Below are 17680 nucleotides of genomic sequence, written 5' to 3' on the forward strand. Positions count from 1 at the left end.
GGGAGGAGGAGGAGGGGGCCGGCTACAAGCTGCTGCTGAATTTCAGTTGCAGTTGTCAGAGTTAAAGAAAACATTGGAGAAAATGTCTCATCGAGGGGTCCCCGGCTTGCTCTGCTCCGGGAAGGCTGAGGGCTGGCCCGGGGCCAGCTGGCAGGGCCTCAGACGCCTGGTACTGAGCCCCAGCCACTGAGCTCATTGGCTCCAGCTAAGTCATTTTACAGTCAGAGCTGTTTCAAGATCAGCACTTGGTACAATGCAGATGTCGGGGTAGGGATGGGAGGCAAGGTCGAATTTGAGGAAGGAAGAAATATGTGCTTATTTTTGAAGGTTTGGCTCCGGGCAGCATGGGGTTCTGGTGCAATGGAATGTGCGAGAGTATGGACACAGCCAGCCGTGTGCCGGGCAGGACAGCCCCGGGGGGTGGAGGAGCCTGCGTCAGTGCTGCGGTTCTAGGCTCTCGTAGATCTCAGTTCTGAGATACAGAACTGATGGAGAAGCACCCCAAGAAATCCAACTGGATGGAAGGCAAAACAACCTTGGTCCCCAGCCGTGAACAAGAGCCAAGAGGAGGCTGGGTGAGACCAAACCACGGCAGAGTTGAAGGCTGGTGACTCACGGCCTTTCCGTGTCCGCCCCCGACACCCTTGGCTCCTGCTCGCGTTGCCGTGAATGTCCTGTGCCCACTGATTTAAACATTATGTAATAACGTGTGAATTATTTTCAAACCCGGATTCGCATTCGAGACTGTTAATTCCACTCTGCTCAAAGTCGCCCACGGAAGGCCTCCAGCGGGGCAGAGACGGGACACACGCCGGGAGGCCCGGGAGGGATCCTGGGTGTCGCATCTCAGAAACCATGTTCACTTGGAGTCTCTGGTTTTAGCTAAAAGAGAAATCACTCAAATGCATTTTGAAAATGTTGTCGGCTTTAATGTGAAGTGATCCGTTTTCCAAATATTTGGGGTGAGATGGAAGACCCGGGAGGCTGTGTCTCGTGGGCATGTGGTTTGATGTAGCTACTAGCACGTTGGCATTCTAATTTAGGCTACGGGGAATCTGTCAGGTTGTGTTAGCATTTTTAGGAGTATACTGAATGCCCAGAGGAGTGACAGATAGGGACTTTTCGGTGAGACGCAGTATCTTGTATTGAAGGTGTGTTCGTGTGCATGCATGCTCTTACGTGATCCCCACTGTCTAATTCCGAGGAGCAAAGTCAAGGCTGGGGGCACTGTGCTTCCCAGGGGTCACTCCTGAGGGGCCACGTGAGCTGGGGGCCGGGGTAGTTGTCGTCACCACCAGAGACAGTGACTGTGCAGGAAGACCGGAAGGTCAGGATGGGCTCTCGGACTTCCAGCTCTGAGACTCCTTTTCCCTCTGTGCTAGGGTTAGATAAGCAGACGGCCATGGGCAGCCCAGGTCCTTGTTCCCCCGTCACGCACTCCTGGAAGCAGCTGAGGCTCCAGAGCACGGCTGGGCAGAGCACCGCCCTCTTCCTCCTGGGGCTGGGACCCGGGCAGGCCCCGTGTTCAGCCTTGTGCTGTGCAGCTGTGTGGACGACATGTTTTGTGAGCAGCCATCCCCCCTCTTTTTCCTTTTGTGTTTGGGCACAAAGTTATCGGTGAGCATCCCTCACCATCAGAGAGCAATATCTGGACGTCCTGCGTGGGGTCCTGCAGCCCCGAGGAGCAGCTTCACCTGCATCGATCCAAGAAAATGGACGGCATCGCGTGGGCACTGAGCACGAGGGAAGGATGCTCGTGCGGGGTGCAGGGGACAGGTTTTAGCTTTCTCTCTGCAGCCGTCGCTGTGAGCCCTCGCTGTCTGTCACCAGCAAGCACCTGGTTCCCAGTATAATTGGAGAATTCTGTAGCATGCGGCTCACACCCCTCTCGAGAACGGGTGGGTCAGCCCTCTCCTACAGTTGGGGCGGATCACACTCTTCGGTGCCCAGTTCCCCCTCAGAGCTCATTCAGGAACCCTCGTACATTGCTGTCAACCGTGTCTGGGATGCCTCCGTAAGAACTGTCCTTATACTGAATGGTGTAAAACAAAACTCAGTTACAGGTCTGCGTATGACACCATGCTCCGGGCACTTTCTATAGTGCTTTGCATTTATGCATTCCTTTAAGCCTCACCATAGCAACCCTTTGAGGCAAGTACTCTATTTCCCCCATTTTATAGAGGAGGAAACTGAGGCGTGATGGTGAAGGGATGAGTGAATGGCAGATCTGTGATTGGCGCTTAGGCCGTCTGTCCATGCTTGCTACAGCTGAATGTTTGTGTCCCTCCCCGAACTCAGATGCTGAAGCCCTTTCCTCCAGTGTGACGGTGCTAAGAGGTGGGGCCGTTAGCATTTAACCTGGGTTAGCTGAGGTCACAGGGGTGGGGCCTTCACGGTGGGATTAGTGCCCTGATAAGAAGGGAAACCAAGAGCTCGTTGGCACTCTCTCTCTGTGTCTATGCACAAGAGAAGAAGTCATGTGGGCACACAGTGAGAAGGAGGCCTTCTGCAAGCCAGGAAGAGGGCCCTTGCGGGAACCCGGCCATGCTGGCACCCTGAGCTCAGATTTCCGGCCTCCAGGCCTGGGAGAAAAGGAACGTCTGCTGTTTCAGCCGCCCGACGTGGCGTTTAGTTCTGGCAGCCCAAGCTGACTCGAGCAGCGCTTTCAAAGACTGTGCGACCCGGCCCCTCTCGGAGGCTGCTTTCAAGACACACTTGGCAGTCACTCTCTGGTCCCCCTGGGTGCCTTCCCCAGCAGCGCCTGCCCGGGCTCTTGCTTAGCGGCCTTGAGGCCATCCCCGCCGGTGGGCGGAGGGTGAGCACGCGCCTCCTGACCCTGCCGTGGGGAGCGCGGGCGCCCACACACGGTGCCGCAGGGCTGTGTGTCCGGGTACCACAGCCGCCGGGGAATGGATGAAGTGAAGATGGTGCCCCTCTGTACTCCAGGGCTCTGGGCTCCGTAGGGAACACGAGAGCAGGTTTTGCTGCGCTGCGACACATGCCTGCGTCCCTGGGCCTCCCAGATGCAGACGCCGGCGGGTCATGGCCACGCGAGGGGCTGCTCATCTCTTCCCGGGGCTGACGGCTCAGACGGTGACAAAGAGAAACGGTCATCAGCCACGTCTTTGTCAGAGTCTGCCCTGAATCCTGTGCTTCGATGTCGGAGCTCACATTCCGAATTATGGGGGGTTTGGGGACTGCTGGGCGTCGAGTTTTCCTCTGCAGGGAGGCATGTGGCTTTGCTGTGCCGGCACCGTGCCTTCCGAATGCCCGCGTGAGGGCTGCAGCCCAGAAACGGGTGGTTAAAATTGCCCATGAACACGTGATATAAACAAGGTGCCAGAGGCACGCGGGCCCCCAGCATGATTTCTGGAAGCTGTGGTCTCACCTCCGCCAGAAGACAGTCACCGCTGGGGTGACGCCTGGCATCTGGGTGTCTCTGAAGCCCTCCCCCGGACTCCTGCCGAACAGCTGCCCCCACGACGCGGAAGACAGAGACTGCACACGCGTCTTCGGGGGACGCTGGTTTTTTTTTATGTTGTTCCTGAAAGTAGGAGAGTGCAGATTGCCTGTTTTCAAACTGCGCAGCGCCGGCTCTGAGCCAGTCCTGTTCTCACACGCCCCCAGAGCAGCAATAAGCTGCCTCCCTGCCTGAGTTTCCCGTATCACGTGCTCTGCAGAACGGCACACGGTGGCCCAAATAACGGCTTCCAGGAAGTTACTAGAGAGCAGAGTGCAGGCGTCATTCTGGGTGATGCGATAACAGCTATTTGGTTAGACCAAACATTCGGTCTCTAAAATTGGGCACTGGCGAGAAAAATGGGAAGTGAAAGTGACTGTTACGGTGGAAGAAAAACCAATGGATAATCCAAGGGCATTTAAGGGCCTCGCCCACAGTGATGACACGCTGCCTCTTCACTCCCTGTTTGGGAAAATTGGGAAATGTCTTCTCTGCACCACCTGGGAAATAAGCAAGAGTGTAAATGTTACCGCCCCCCCCCCCATTGAAAAGGAAACTCACCCCAGGCCGTGGGTCCTGCAGGGGGAGGGAGTCCTGGCTTGCATCAGGGTCTCCTTCGCAGAGCTTTCTAGCCTCGTCCGAGTTGTCCTCCCGCCAGGGGAGAGGGGCCCCCTCTCTCAAAGCTTCTGCCTTAATCAGCTCATGGGCCGGTGATGATGTTTGCCATATAGTCCCACCTCATGCACGACATCGTCACCACGGTGGGCCACCAGAGCGGCTCCAATCAGAAAGACCTCATAGCAGGCGTTGGTGAGGACATGGAGCAACTGGAACACGCTCACGTTTGCTTCATTCAGGCGGCCACTTTGGAGAGCTCTTTGGCTGCTTCCAATAAAATTAATCATATGCTTCCCCGATCACAGAGCAACACCACTCCCAGCCGCTTACCTAAAAGAATTGGAAACATGTGTCCACAAAAAAAAAAAAGACATGTACAAGCGTGTGCATAGCAGCCTTCATCTTAATTACAGGCCCGAACTGGGAATAACCCACATGTCCATCAGTAGGGGCCTGCATAAACAAATTGCGAAGTAGCCATACAATGGAGTGCTATTCAAAAAATAAAAAGGCGTTACAGATGCGTGCAACAGCCTGGGTCGGTCTCAGAGACACTGTGTTGGGTGAAAGAAGCCAGATTCAGAAGGATTCGTACTTTGTTGTTCCATGTATATGACGTTCCAGATTGGGCAAGTGACGGCAGTCAGGGCAGTGCCTGCCTGTTGGGGTTGGGCACGGGCTGGAGAGGGGACCAGAGGAGTATCGGAAATGCCCTGGAAATGCCCTGCACCGTGTTTGGGGTGGTACAGGCAGTTGTCAAAACTCTTGGAACTAAGTACTTAAATGATTTGTGCATTTTAGTGTATTTACGTTAATGCCCCCAGAATGCATTGCCTTGTCGTCCCGGAGGAGGAATATGCTCCTTGGAATATAAAGGGATGCTTTTGAGAAACCCTTATCGTGTTGTTACGTTAATGAGCCACCACTAACTTTGGGAGTTTCCAAAAATAGCAAGGTCTATTGATAAAGCTCCCTTATCCTTTGGTGACAAAAAAACATTGATAAAGCCCACTGTCAAAAACGGGTGTGTTGTTTCTATCTTTTGCTTTTAATGACACTAGAGTTTGTAGGACTGTCTTTAGATGGTTGTGTAATCTGTCTCACCGCCTATGGGGACGTACCAGTGGGTTGCTGCATAAACATCAGGATTGGGTGCGCTGGGGAGTCTTTGAGTTATCACAGGTATGCAGGTGCTGCTGGGGTCCCTTGGCCATTTATCTAAAACTTCATTTGTATTCACACAGGGCTTCTGGAATGAGTGCTTGGTAGAATCATCTTCAGAGGACGTTCCAGGGTATCGAACTGAGATAGCTTCCCTGTTTTCCATAAAGCTAAGCTCGAAATTGGCACCAGGCTACAGGCATTCTGTATGGGGAGGGAGTGGGCACGCGTGATTTCAGGAAATGGAGAACTAGCCTTCAGCCTGCACTTTGCTTCCTCCCTCCCGTGGCAGGTTAGTGGGGGCTCACTAAGCACTTTATCTGGCCGTGGTGATTTCTCTGCTGCTGCGCTGCACAGTTAGGGCCGGTCTCCTTCCGGTGCAAGGAGGATGCGTGTTCCCAGCAGGTGACGGGTGGGCTCAGCACCCCTGCCTCTCGGCCGAGCCTTCTGAGGGCCGTGCAGCTCCTAACCGTCCAACTGCCGCACAGGCACCCTGAGCAAACGGATGTGGAGCTTGCATTGCCACCCTTCCTGGAAGGGCCCCCAGTAAAAAGAGCAGAGGATGTAACTTTCAACACGCACACTCATGGGAAGCAATGATTTTGGAACACCAAACCTCAGTGACGAGGCGGAGGCACCCTTGGCCTTTGGATGGAACGACATTTTCAGGGAGGAGGGTGAGGGGCAGGGAGGGCCGAGGAGACAGCTGGGGACTGCAGCTGCAAGTCTTCTTATGGATCCGGTCATCATCGCAGATTGTGTTGCTATGTCACTCGGTGGAGACAGAGTGGAAGTTTTTTTTTTTTTTTTCCCCTCGCTGTGTTTCTTTTTGTTTTTGTTTTCCAAATTTTCTTTTACTTAAAATTTGAGGTTGTTGCCTGGTGTTTCTGGTGTTAGACAGAAGTTAAACTTATGCCATTTCTTCCTTCCTCACACGCAGGGGACGGGACAGGGCGCCGGCTGGGTTGCAGCCCGCTGACTCTGCCACAAGTGCTTGGGGGAAGGTTCGGACTTAGTTTTTCTTCTGTGAAATGGGTAGTGTGAAGGATATTTAATAAACTGCTTTAGGAGAAGTCCTGACACACAGTGACGCACAAAGACACCCTCGTTTCCTTCTCCCTGAAGGTGCACTGTTGCCTTCTCTGTCTTTATCACATCTTTTCAGATTTACCCCGCACGGGGAACGCAATGTTGCCATGTTCTTGGTGGCCGGTCCGGGGGCACCGCGGATGGGTACATGTGATCTTCCCCCAGACCTCACACCACTTCTCACTTCAACTGCCATAAAATGCCAGGCACCACCCACAGGGCTCTGCGGTGCTGGTCGGAGGCAGGAGGGCTGTGGCTAGGCGTGGGCTTGGCCAGGTGGGTGAGGTGGGTGCCCGGGGTCAGGGGTGGGGCGGGGACACTGTGAGGACAGACCCCAAGCAGGAAAGCCCTGTGTGCAGACGAGCCACAGGACCCGAGGTGTGTGTGTCTGTCCAGCTGGGACAGGGGACGGAAACCAGAGTGGTTGGCGCTGGGTTGCCAGGCTCAGGCCGGGTGGACCACCCTTCCTACTGCACAACGGGGGCTGCCTGGGCCCCCAGATTTTCAGCTCCTCTGAGTCCCTGTGGGGGTCCCCCGTCCCTCTGCCCTGCCTCCCTGTAGGGGTCTCACTCCACTTTGCAGTGAGTTTCTAGCAAAATATTATCTATTCTGGCAGCACCAAGTGGTTGAGGACTCCAGAAAAGAAAACTCAGGGAACGTGAAGGGCGTGGACAAAGTTTAACTTTGTCTCTTTCCCAGGTGGCCCAGCCTTCCCAGCCAGCTTGCCAGGCGCCGGCCATCTCCCTGCTCCCAGCCTTTGTACCCTGGAAACCCAAATGTGAGGACTCTGTGCTCCCCAGCACCCCCCCATTTCTATTCAGAATAAACTGCCCCCTCTGTCTGCTTTCGCCCCACGTTCCCTTTCTGACTCAGCTAACATCTGACTTGGCCCTGCAACTCTGTCCCTCAAAACCCTCTCTACCCAAGTGCTCCCGGACCCACGGTGCCGGGGACAAGTCCGTCTCCTGGAGAGCCGTGCTCCCTGCTGCTCTTCCCTCCTCCCTCTTCTGCCGGGAGCCTCCCTCCCTCCACCCTTCTCTGTGGAAACCGTGTTCGTCTTCCCAGGCACCTCTCATTTCTGCCACCCCATAAGAAGTCCTCCCGGAACCCCGCAGGATGTTTTGTGGTGTGTCCACCGTTCTCCACTCTGTGCAGATCACACCGTGGGGTTTTCGGTTCCCTGAAGGCAGGGACCTGTTCCGGGTGGGAGAGCCGCCATGCCCTGCACCGGGTGGCCGTGATGCGGTGCCGGCTCCGGGGTGGCGGTGCAGGGAGCTGACACACGCGTGGAGGAGCCCAGGGAGGCCAGTCTGCTCCGCAGCGAAGCGCGTGGGCAGCTCCGGCGGTTTCTCTCTCTGATGGATTTAGGACAGGGTTCCGGTCAGGAGGGCCCCGGGTGCACTTTGCAAGACAGACGACAACAGCCTATGTCAAGCTGGAAGACGGGGGACGACAGGTCATAGAGCTCCAGACAGGACCGAGCCCTTCTGTGCCTTGACATTCCAGCCGGGTACACGGGTTGCCTCCCATGGAATTTAATAATGCCTCCCGTTGTTTTTCTGTCTCTGGATGGTGTACGTTGATTGAATCGCGCCTCACTGTTTTCGAGAGGAAAAGCATTCATAACACGCGTCCCTTCTGTTTCTTGCAGGCTACGATGGTCCTGAGCTCCGCTCACTTCTGGCTGGGGCTGTTTCTGGTCCCCACGGCCTGTTTGATTGAAGACGTGGCGTGGAGAGCGTAAGTTGAGAAATGAGGTGGTGGCGCCCAGCCCGGCTCGCCTGTCCCTGCGATGGTCCCTCACGACGGCTCTGAAAAACACGGGTCTCCTGCCACCTGCCAGCAGAAGATTCTTTTCTCTTTAATTTTTAAATCTAACTTCTGCTTCCTCGTGGTATGAAAATAGAGACAAAAGGGAGCCCCGAGAGAAAGGCGGTGTGAAGGCCGGCGGGGCCGTTGCCTCGTGCACGACTGACTGCGAGGAAGGGTTTTCTAAGCACAGACCCGTTTCGTCCAGTTTAGAAAGTGCGGCCCCAAATTAAAGTCTCTACAGCTGAAACTCAATGTTAAGGGATCGCAAAGACGGCCTGGCTTTAAGTCCCCTGCTTAAAGGAAAATTGTGTATATGTAAGTCATCTGTGTGTGTGTGTGTGTGTGTGTGTGTGTGTGTGTGTGTGTGTGTTAAGTCATTTCGAGTTACAAGAATGAAGTAGTCTTCCTTTTTCCAACAATTCGCAGTAAGAATCCTTCTAATAAAAATCCTCTTAGAGAGTTAGTGTATAGGTTTGTGATAAAAATCAATCACAAAGATGAAATTATAGGTTTTATAGGAAATAATTCATATTCATAATAACTCATAATTTTTTGCTTTTATGCTTTAAAATATATCATTTCCAACATATCTCGTGTATAGTGCAAAAGAAACCTCTAAATTCCAATATAATGTAAATTTAATTTCATCCATGAGCAAGAGGAGAGGATTCTCCAAATGAGATATTAATTATAGTGAGTTTTGTTTTGGGTGGGCCCAATTCTTTCTACAAATAGTTGCCAACTTCCCTGAAAATGGAGACTGCTAGCTTGGCTTAACTTTGGGAAAAGCATAATTATCTTGGGGCCCTGAGGTAGAGAATTGAGACTTTAATCCAAACCTTCCAGAAAAAGACATCAGATTTCATTTCTATCTCTCCGTTGCTCCCACACGCAGTGAGAATTATTCTTGCCTGACAGTTAAGGATGTCTTTTGAAAAAGTCTTCATTTTGGCTTTATCTTGACAACTGGTGATACCTAATGCAGAGAGAAGGGGAAAAGAATACTATGGCACATATATTTTTCCCCTATTAACTGAGTTTTTCAACCTAGTAAAAATTTAATACTAATTTCTTAAGTTCTTTGATTTACCATGATTTCCATTTTATTTGCTAAAACTGTGTGTGTTCTGTAAATAGCAGAATCAAAATCCTTGGAAATGAAAATTATAGCCAGGAAAGATATTTCCTTAATCTAATAGAGGTCCTGTAAGAAAGTATTAGTTCTTTCAGCCAGTCGGCCCACTTTTTTGGCTTCATATATTCCTGTGCTGGACTTGTTCAGTTTTGCAAAGATAAGTTCATTTTAGATAAATATAGCATGGTCTTGGCTCTGTTGGATAACTTTTTCAATTTATAGTGATTAGGAAGTAGCAACCTGATTATCAGCTGTCTTAAATTAACGTCATCAAAATTTTTTTACTGAGACTGTGTATTTGCAAAATACTTTTTAGCAAAAGTGTCTTTCTTCCATCTCAAAGACAACATTTATAGATTATGAAGTCTCTGTGCCTCCTTGTCTGTTTTCTGGATCTTTTTCTCAGTGCATTCCAAGTAAAAATTCCCAGTCACCATGAAGCAGATTATCTGTCCCCTCAAACGGGACTTGTTTTTGGTTTCCCCTGGGGCTGTAAAATTAGCACCATTTACATTTTAACAAGGATGAATCCAAGGGCCCTGTTGCCAGCTCCAGCATATGGCAGGAGTAAAAGTCACTTCCTTTCCAAGGAGCTTGCAGCCAGGTGAGCACAGGGACCAGGGCTGTGCTCGGGTGGTGCTGCGGCCTGCAGGGAAGGTCGGCCCTGGGCTCTGTCCCTCCTAAGCCTGCTGCCCAACACGGTGGACCCGAGACACAGCTCTTCCCAGGAGCCGGCAGCATCTCAGTTCTGGGCTGAGCTGGAAGGGCCCCTACTGAATTCCAGAGGCACTTCCTGAAACACATGTTTGTCTTGTTTTATTTGGAGGAGCAGAGAAGGTAGCACATGTTGGCCGTCACCTGGAGTATTTGCTCACATTGCACATATGCTCAATGTGTAATATCTACTTAATGTCTAAACTACAGTCACCTCTGTCTTCAAGAGCAAGGACTTTGTGAGTTTATTTGGGCATTTCCCCTCTGATCGTGGGGCCCACGTTGTAGCTCGTAGTATACTCAGAGCCTGGGATATCTGTTGTCGAGGCAAGTGAGTCCAGAGGCCTCTCCCATCGAGAAGCCGTGTTGTGACTTGCTTCCCTCTGCGAAGGCCGCAGAGCCCCACTGGGATTTCTCTTTCTGAACTGCAGCCTTAGAAAACGTGTCCTGGCTTTTTCTACCCATACACTGAACAAAAATATTAGTCCTGACCGTTCCCAATCATGCCTCATTCTGTTTAGGTTGTCAGATATGTACTGAGGCGTGAGATGCTGTGGCGCACCCCTGAACTACCCGGAAGGGCTTTCCATCGGAGAATGGGAATTGGGGAGCAGCTTCAGAACTTGCTCCGAGACGGCAGCTCACGGCCACGGCCGCATTGCAGGTCTGGCCACAGTACCGTGTTTCCCCGAAAATAAGACCTACCCACAAAATAAGCCCTAGCAGGATCTCTAAGCATCTGCGCAATAGAAGCCCGACCCCAAAAAATAAGCCCTAGTGACGGGCGTGGCTACGCGGCGTTTCTGCACAACCCATGCATTTTGTCGCCGAGCAGTAGAGAAGACGAGCAGCCCTTCTCATCTGCCCCGTCGTGACACCTACTACCCCAGAGCTGACCGGAAAGGTGCGGGCAGCCCCACCAACAAGGCCGGCTCCCCCTGTCAGGTCCCGGCCATCCTGTGCGAGCTGCAGGCTGAGGCTTTGAGGGGCAAATAACACATCCCCTGAAAATAAGCCCTGGGGTGTCTTCTTGAGGAAAACTAAATGCAAGACTCTGTCTTATTTTAGGGGAAACACGGTATTATCGCATTTCTTCATTTTTGTCTTGGACCAATCTTCAGGACTTTTTGTTTTGTTTTGAATGTCGGTGGTTATTGCTCTGTTTTGAAAGGGCTTTTAACCTCTAGCACAAGCTCGGCCTGCCTCTTCAAACCCATGTCTGTGGGCGCTTAAGAAAGCGAGCTGCTCCGTCTTCCCGCAGTTTCCCCCCTTTCTCTGTCCGGTCCCTCGCTGCCTTTTTAGGACCTGGACTGCTCAGAGTAAGAAAAGAGACACGGAATGAGGCAATTCAGTCACTTTTTCCATGAAGTCTGTCAACTTTTTGGATGAAGATTCATTAACAGACTATCTTAAGTCAGGCTTGGAACACCATAAATTGCCTGTGCCGTTATCCTGCTGACCAAGATTTTCATGAGGGACCAAGCTAACCTATCTCTTATTAAAATAATTGATTGATTACACTTGATACCTGGCTAATGAGTATTTCTATTAGAAGCATGAAGTTTAAATTGCCCAGAACTGGTTTAATATCCCTTCGCTTACACTCTTCCAGAGTGTTTACCTATGACAGCATGCTTAGGTAAGCTGCCATGCTCGGGTTCTGTTGAGGGGAAATTCATTCATGTTGCTTTATAAAAATAATATGAAGCTCGAGGCCCCTGAACACAGAGGAACCAGTTTATTTTTATCAAGCTCTATCTCTGTGCTACGCCATTCATCACACAGTACATTCCCAACTCCACAATGACTTCATTTCCTTATTGTAACTCCAGATAGGCAGCTCAGTGGAAATAAGAGGTAATGAGCGACTTCTATATACAAATGGGCCTCGGTTTTTTATTTTTTATTTTTTTTTTAAACTTTCTAATGAAACTAATTTCTTTTGAAGCACATCGTATTTACATTTAGAGGTTAGCGTTTTCCTTTGACTCGCTATCCTTGCAGGAAAAAGAAAGAGTCTAGGCGAAAGTTTCGGGATCAAAAAGGTGGAAAGTTCAAGATCCTAAACCAATCTGTTCCTTTCCAAAGTCCCTCAGCACCTGGAGTCATCTGAAAGGTCACGATGACGCCCACACTCAGGTGTCAGTAGCTGGGCACCCCCACCCTTCTGTGCTCAGGTGGCCTCCTGAAGTGGGGTTCGCTGAAGCAAGCCTGGGGCCGCGGGGGGCAAGCCCTTTGCAGACAGGGCGGCTCACTCTGTCAAAGCTGCGGCTGGAAACACCCGAGCCCCTGCTCACTGCAAGACCTAGACGATATGGCAGTCACTGATGCCTAAACACTGACTTCATAGCCTACCAATATTACGTCTTAGTCCACTCACATGTAGACTTTGACAGCGGGGCTTTCAGAATCATTTTTCTGATTCAGGCCGTTATTAGATCAAGGTGCTCGAGGAAACAGCTCGGAATCGCTGGCATCCCTCGCACCCACGTGCTGCGTGCAGGAAGAGTAGCTGGGTCTCCGCCAGGGCTGGGATTCGCCGTTCTCCCGCAGCAGCTAAGTTCCCTGGCTAGCTCTCAGGAGCTGGCCGCATGGAAATTGCTCAAATTCGCCAAGTAACTCTTGGATGTGGATGCAATTTCATCCACTGAGAACATGCACGGTGCCTGGGGCCATCAAGACACTCAGACTGTCACCTTCTAGTGGGAACAGGCAGCTCCAATGTGGTGGGCGGAGTCTCTCTGTCCTTGCTTAAGCTATAGATGCCCAGGGCCCTGCACCCGGCCTGCCCGGCCTTCCTGGTCCAGCCTCCTCCTCGGTGACTCCTCTCTCCCACCCCAGAGGATGACAAAGGGGGATGTTCTATACCCTGCACCGGGGGTTTGGAGGTTGCGGGAGGATGCTGGTGGAGTGAGGGGTCCTGAAAGAGGGAGGGAGCACACTCACCCTTCGGGAGGAGCCAGACGGCTCTCCTGGGACCCGTGTGTGCTGGCCCAGGGCAGGCGGGGGCTCACCACTCAGCGCTTATCAGTCTAGCCTCATAAGCCCAGGAGATAAAAGGCACAGTCTGGGGCCCACGCATTCAGGAATATCGAACAGTATACATATTTGAACATCCTTTGGACTCCCTCCTTCCCAGCAAAATGTGAGACGTTTTCTCATTTGTTGTTTAAATTAAAATTCCACGGCCTCTGCTTTGAACTGCATGCAGCATTTTATCGACCCTGAGTCTCAGGACACTGTTTGATGTAATTAAGGTATTATGTGTTAAAACCCGTGTGGTTTTCTCGTGTTTACTTTGTGGGAAAGGATGACAGGCCCATATGCAGTGTCTTCGTGCTAATACTCCGGTGCAGATTAGCTTGAGTGTCAGGAGATGGCTTGGCATTATCTTAACAGACTCTCTTTCCTTGAAAGCTGGGGGTGGGGGGGTGTTGGGGGCAGGGCGGGGAGCATGTGACTCTGCTGAACCAGCTGTGTCTTCAGAATGTCCCCACGACACTGATTTCATTTCCGGGCAGGTGTGCTCAGTTTCTGCCCTTATTCTATCTGTGAGTCCCGGCACTGGCGGGATCCTCACGTGTACGGATATCGAAATTAAACCAGTGCACAGCTTTTCATAAGGAAACCTGCTGTGTGTGGCTGATGTATGAGCCTCTTCTTTTTGCAGATTTTCCCTTTGTCTGACCTGTATCTTGTAAAATGCCTTTTCTTCAGCTGGACTGTTTCCAACCAGTAGTTCAGTTTTAGCCTCGTCCACTCTCAGTTTTAGAAAGGCCTCGAGATCAGCCAACTGTTGGAGCAACTGGGAGGGCTTCCTCTTAGTTTCATCAGAAGGAAGAGTACGGGCTCCTCATCGTGTGGAAAGGGCTGAGGTTCACATCGTGGCAGCAAAGCCAGCTTGCTTTTGTTGTTTTGATGGTCGTGTTACGTTGCTAAGGCCTGTGGCCCCTGGGCCCTGATGGGGAGTCACCAGCAGAGAAAGACGGGAAATCTCTGCGTGGGTGCTGGTGTTAGCTCCACGTTCCAGGCCAAGGGTTTTGCATGCAGAACGCGATCGCAGGCATCATAAGCCCCGTCCTGCTGCGGCCGGGGCTCTTTTCACACTAAAAAGGGAGGGAGGATGCTTGCTAACCCCTGGGCTCTCTGACTGCATGTGGGGCAAGGCCTGGCAAAACATCTTCTGGCCTTCAGAGCCTGCAGCGAAGACTTTTGGAGGCAGACCCTGGGTCTTCATGAACCACGCGCGGGCTTTGGTCTGAATAACTGGGCTCCTGCGCCAGCTCTATGGACATCCCGTCCTTTGCGGGCAGGCAGGGAGGTGGTTCTTCTGACACTCGTGGTCCCGGTCTGCGGAGCTGCAGCCCCTGTAACTCACGCACACCTTGAACGGTCCATGCCGACCTAAGCCTTGGGGGGAGGCGTGGCTGAGAGGGGAGCCCCGGTCTTCACAGCTGTGTCAAGTCCCTATGCCATGTTCTTGTTGTCTTTCCCTCGTGCTGCAGGGCCAAGCATACCTGCAAAAAGACCTTGCTGGAGGAGGTGCAGGAGCTGGAGACCAAGTCCAGAGTGATGGGGAAGGCCATGCTGCGGGACAGTAACGGAAAGAGGTGGGCAGCGCCCTCGGAATGCCCTCGGAGCACGTGTCCTCCCGACCTTCCTCCCCCCTCCTTCCTGCCTTCCTCTTTCTCTTTCTCACCTTGGTTCTCCCCGAGAGCACGGCAGGCTCAGTTGCAAGCATTCGGGTGGTTCTCAGTGAGATGTAAATCGTGCTCTCTCCATGGCCACGTGGAATCCGACTTTCCGGGTGGCTGGGCCTGTCCCCAGGTAAGACGGGGATTCGTGTTGGGTCTGGAGGCGGGCGGGACAGCCCAGGTGCAGAAACCGGCATCACAGCAACGTCGCCATGAGGCGGGAGAGTCCGGGTGTAGCCGTGTTGCCAAAGAGGATCTCAAAGCCAGGGCTCTGGACTCAGGCCCAGTTATCATTCCCAGGGGTGCGTACGCACTGTGACGGAATGACGCATGTTAGCTGTTCATGGGAGCTTGTTATGGTCCGCTTCAGCACTTGAGGGGTGTTTTCAATGAATTGCTATTTTCTACTGGGGTTGAGGAGGACGTGGGAACTACCAGAACAAATGGTACCGCTCGCATGTTCACATGTTGTCACCGTGCACTCTGTTAAACCCATATATGCACTACCAAAGGAAGTGTCCTCAGGTCTGGGCACAATCTGCAATGTACCAGAAGGCCATTGCTGTATTCTTAGGGATATAAATGCCTAGAAAATTCTGAGTACAACTCTCCTATCAATGCTCAGAAGCAAATCTGTAACTAAATGCTGGTGAAACAAAGATGCAGAAGTTGAATACTTTAGAGATGCCCACTTTGTGTTTTATAGTATTTATTCGTACCATCTTTTAGAACTAGGAAGACAAGGCAATTTTTTTTGTTTGTTTTTTAAAGAAAGAGAATCCAAGCATGTCGAGAGGCTTTCGAAGTATAATTTCAAATAGATATTTTAGGAAAGGGATTGAAGTTGTGGTTTGTGTGCTCATGGATGAGTTACCTTTTTTAGTAAGTGAGTTGATGAAGCGTTCGTTGTACAGCAGCCCTGCTAGTCGCTGGAGAAAAATCAGCAGTCACCAGGACAAAAATCACTGGCTTCAGTAAGCTTAAAGCTGTGACTTCGTGAGGGCGGGAGACCGGGTTCACACCGGGTCTACGCATAACCGCCGCACGAGGCCACGCATGGTGTGTGTAGGGCTGTTCCACCAGACAGTTTGGCACAGGGCTTAGCGCCTACGGAGTTTTCAAGACCCTGCGACATTCTTTGAGACTTGGGAAAAAAAAACATATTCATAGGCTCCAAAAATCAGGGAGTGGGAAACCCCTGCAAATTCAAATTAAGAAATGTTTCAAACTCTGTAAAATGTGTATCAGTCTTACTAACTGGTAGGCTTCCTAAGCCCGATAAGTTTTATCCTACTTAGAGACAACTTACAGGCTCTCCTATATCTCAAGAATTCTCACGTATAGACACAGTGTCTGCTGAGCCAGCTGAAGCCACCTCTCAGCAAAGTGAGAGTTGCAGGGCAAAACTCTACAATTCCTTCCAAACATCTTACAGGAAAAATTGCGTGCGCCGTGGTATGAGAGCGTACGCTAACTTGTTGGTTCTAATGTGGGACAGACAGGGTCTCCTTCTGGCCTGTGAGCTTCTGAAAACTGGCTAAAACCCCCCTGACCGTGGGGTCGGCAAGCAGGACATTCAGAAGAGGCAGTGGACCAGGGGGTCATCTGGCTGGAATGATCGGGAAGGGCTTTATGCTGGGGACAGACGGACAGTGGGGCTCTGGGGCTGTGACAGACTTGAACGGGCAGGACTAACGAGGGTGTGTTTTGGGCAAAGGGAGTGGCCTTTGCCAGGGCACGGGTCAGACGGCGGGCGGGGAGCACACCCTACTCTGCTTGGAGGGCCACACAGGCGTTTCGTAGTCATCTGGAGAATTCTGGCTTAGCCACCTCGCTGTGTGCCCTCGTGCAGGATTCCATGTAAGGGGCCTTTTCCTCTGTCGTAGAAGGTGGCTCATACTTCCGGGAGGGATCAGAGCTCATGGAACGGTGTGCACGTCGCAGCATGTTGCCTGACCCGCGGAGGGAATGGCAAGGTCAGCCCCAGGCTGCGGACTGGCTGGAGAGTCGTGTGCGCGCAGAGGTCGTGGGCTGTCAGCCTCGAAAGACTGCCATGAGCCAGTCATTGCTTCTTGTCGATAAAAAGCACATGATTTTAAAAAATTCACTTATCCTGTTAAAAATTCACTTTTAAATGTTCAGATAGATATCAAAAAAAAATAATAATTAGAGTTTTAAATGTGCTTCCCTACCTTCTACACTTAAAAATCCATTTTCTGGTCCCTTTGTAAATTTCACTGTAGTTCTTCTAGTCCTGGCGTCTTTGTGTCACTTTGGGATTCCTAGCCAGAAGACAGTTTGGGGGCTCTGCTCTGCTATAATCCTTCTCAGCAACTCCCTGCCCCTTGTTTTTCTCCCTCCTAATTGCTCCCAGATTTTCTGGGTGGTCCATCTGCAAACTAGATAATGGTGGCTGCCGCTCTCTGCAGAGAGACCACGGTGTCCTGCTGTCCTGCTCGGCCTCCCGAGAGCTGCTCACAGTCGTTCTCTTATCACCTTTGTTTGCTTCCTTCACACCTGCTTAGATGCCTGTGTACTCTGCTGTCCAGGAGGGAGGAGGGTGGGGACTTCTTCGGCTGGGTTCTTCCTTCTAGAGATCGTGTAGACCCCCTCCGTGAGCCCTCATGGGTATTTTTGTCTCTTCTCACACCTTCCCATTCCTTCTTCTTCAGCCTTGTCTGATTTCTCAGTTTACTCGTGCATCTCTCTAGCTGTCGGCCTGGCCCGTAGCAGAAGCTCTGTATTTATGGACCGACTGGCCGAAAACACCTAAGTCCAGTGAGGTTGCCATAAGGCAGGAAGGTGGCCCTGCAGCGTCGTCACCTGGGCTGGCATGCAGGTGCTGGTATGTCAGCTCCTGCTGAAAGTGGCCACAGAGAGATGGGGACAGTCACCGCTGTCACGGAGCCTCTAGGGAGAGGGCAGTTCATCTCACTGCTTAAGAATAGAGCTAACTTAGAACCGTAGACGGAGAGACCCATGCAAAGACTCAAAGGC

At 51.7% G+C, this 17680-nt stretch overlaps 1 protein-coding gene across 1 annotated transcript in view; it reads left to right on the forward strand.

Annotated features, from left to right (window-relative positions):
- Window positions 1–17680, forward strand: part of LOC105878807 (phospholipid-transporting ATPase IB) — a 504404-nt gene that overhangs the window by 447418 nt on the left and 39306 nt on the right. Inside the window, exons 34-35 of the mRNA XM_076009551.1 lie at window positions 7980–8068; window positions 14495–14599. Coding sequence (XP_075865666.1) covers window positions 7980–8068; window positions 14495–14599 — 194 coding nt within the window. The remainder of the gene's footprint in view (window positions 1–7979; window positions 8069–14494; window positions 14600–17680) is intronic.

The sequence above is a fragment of the Microcebus murinus genome, chromosome 13, assembly GCF_040939455.1.
Source record: "Microcebus murinus isolate Inina chromosome 13, M.murinus_Inina_mat1.0, whole genome shotgun sequence".
Lineage (NCBI taxonomy): Eukaryota > Metazoa > Chordata > Mammalia > Primates > Cheirogaleidae > Microcebus > Microcebus murinus.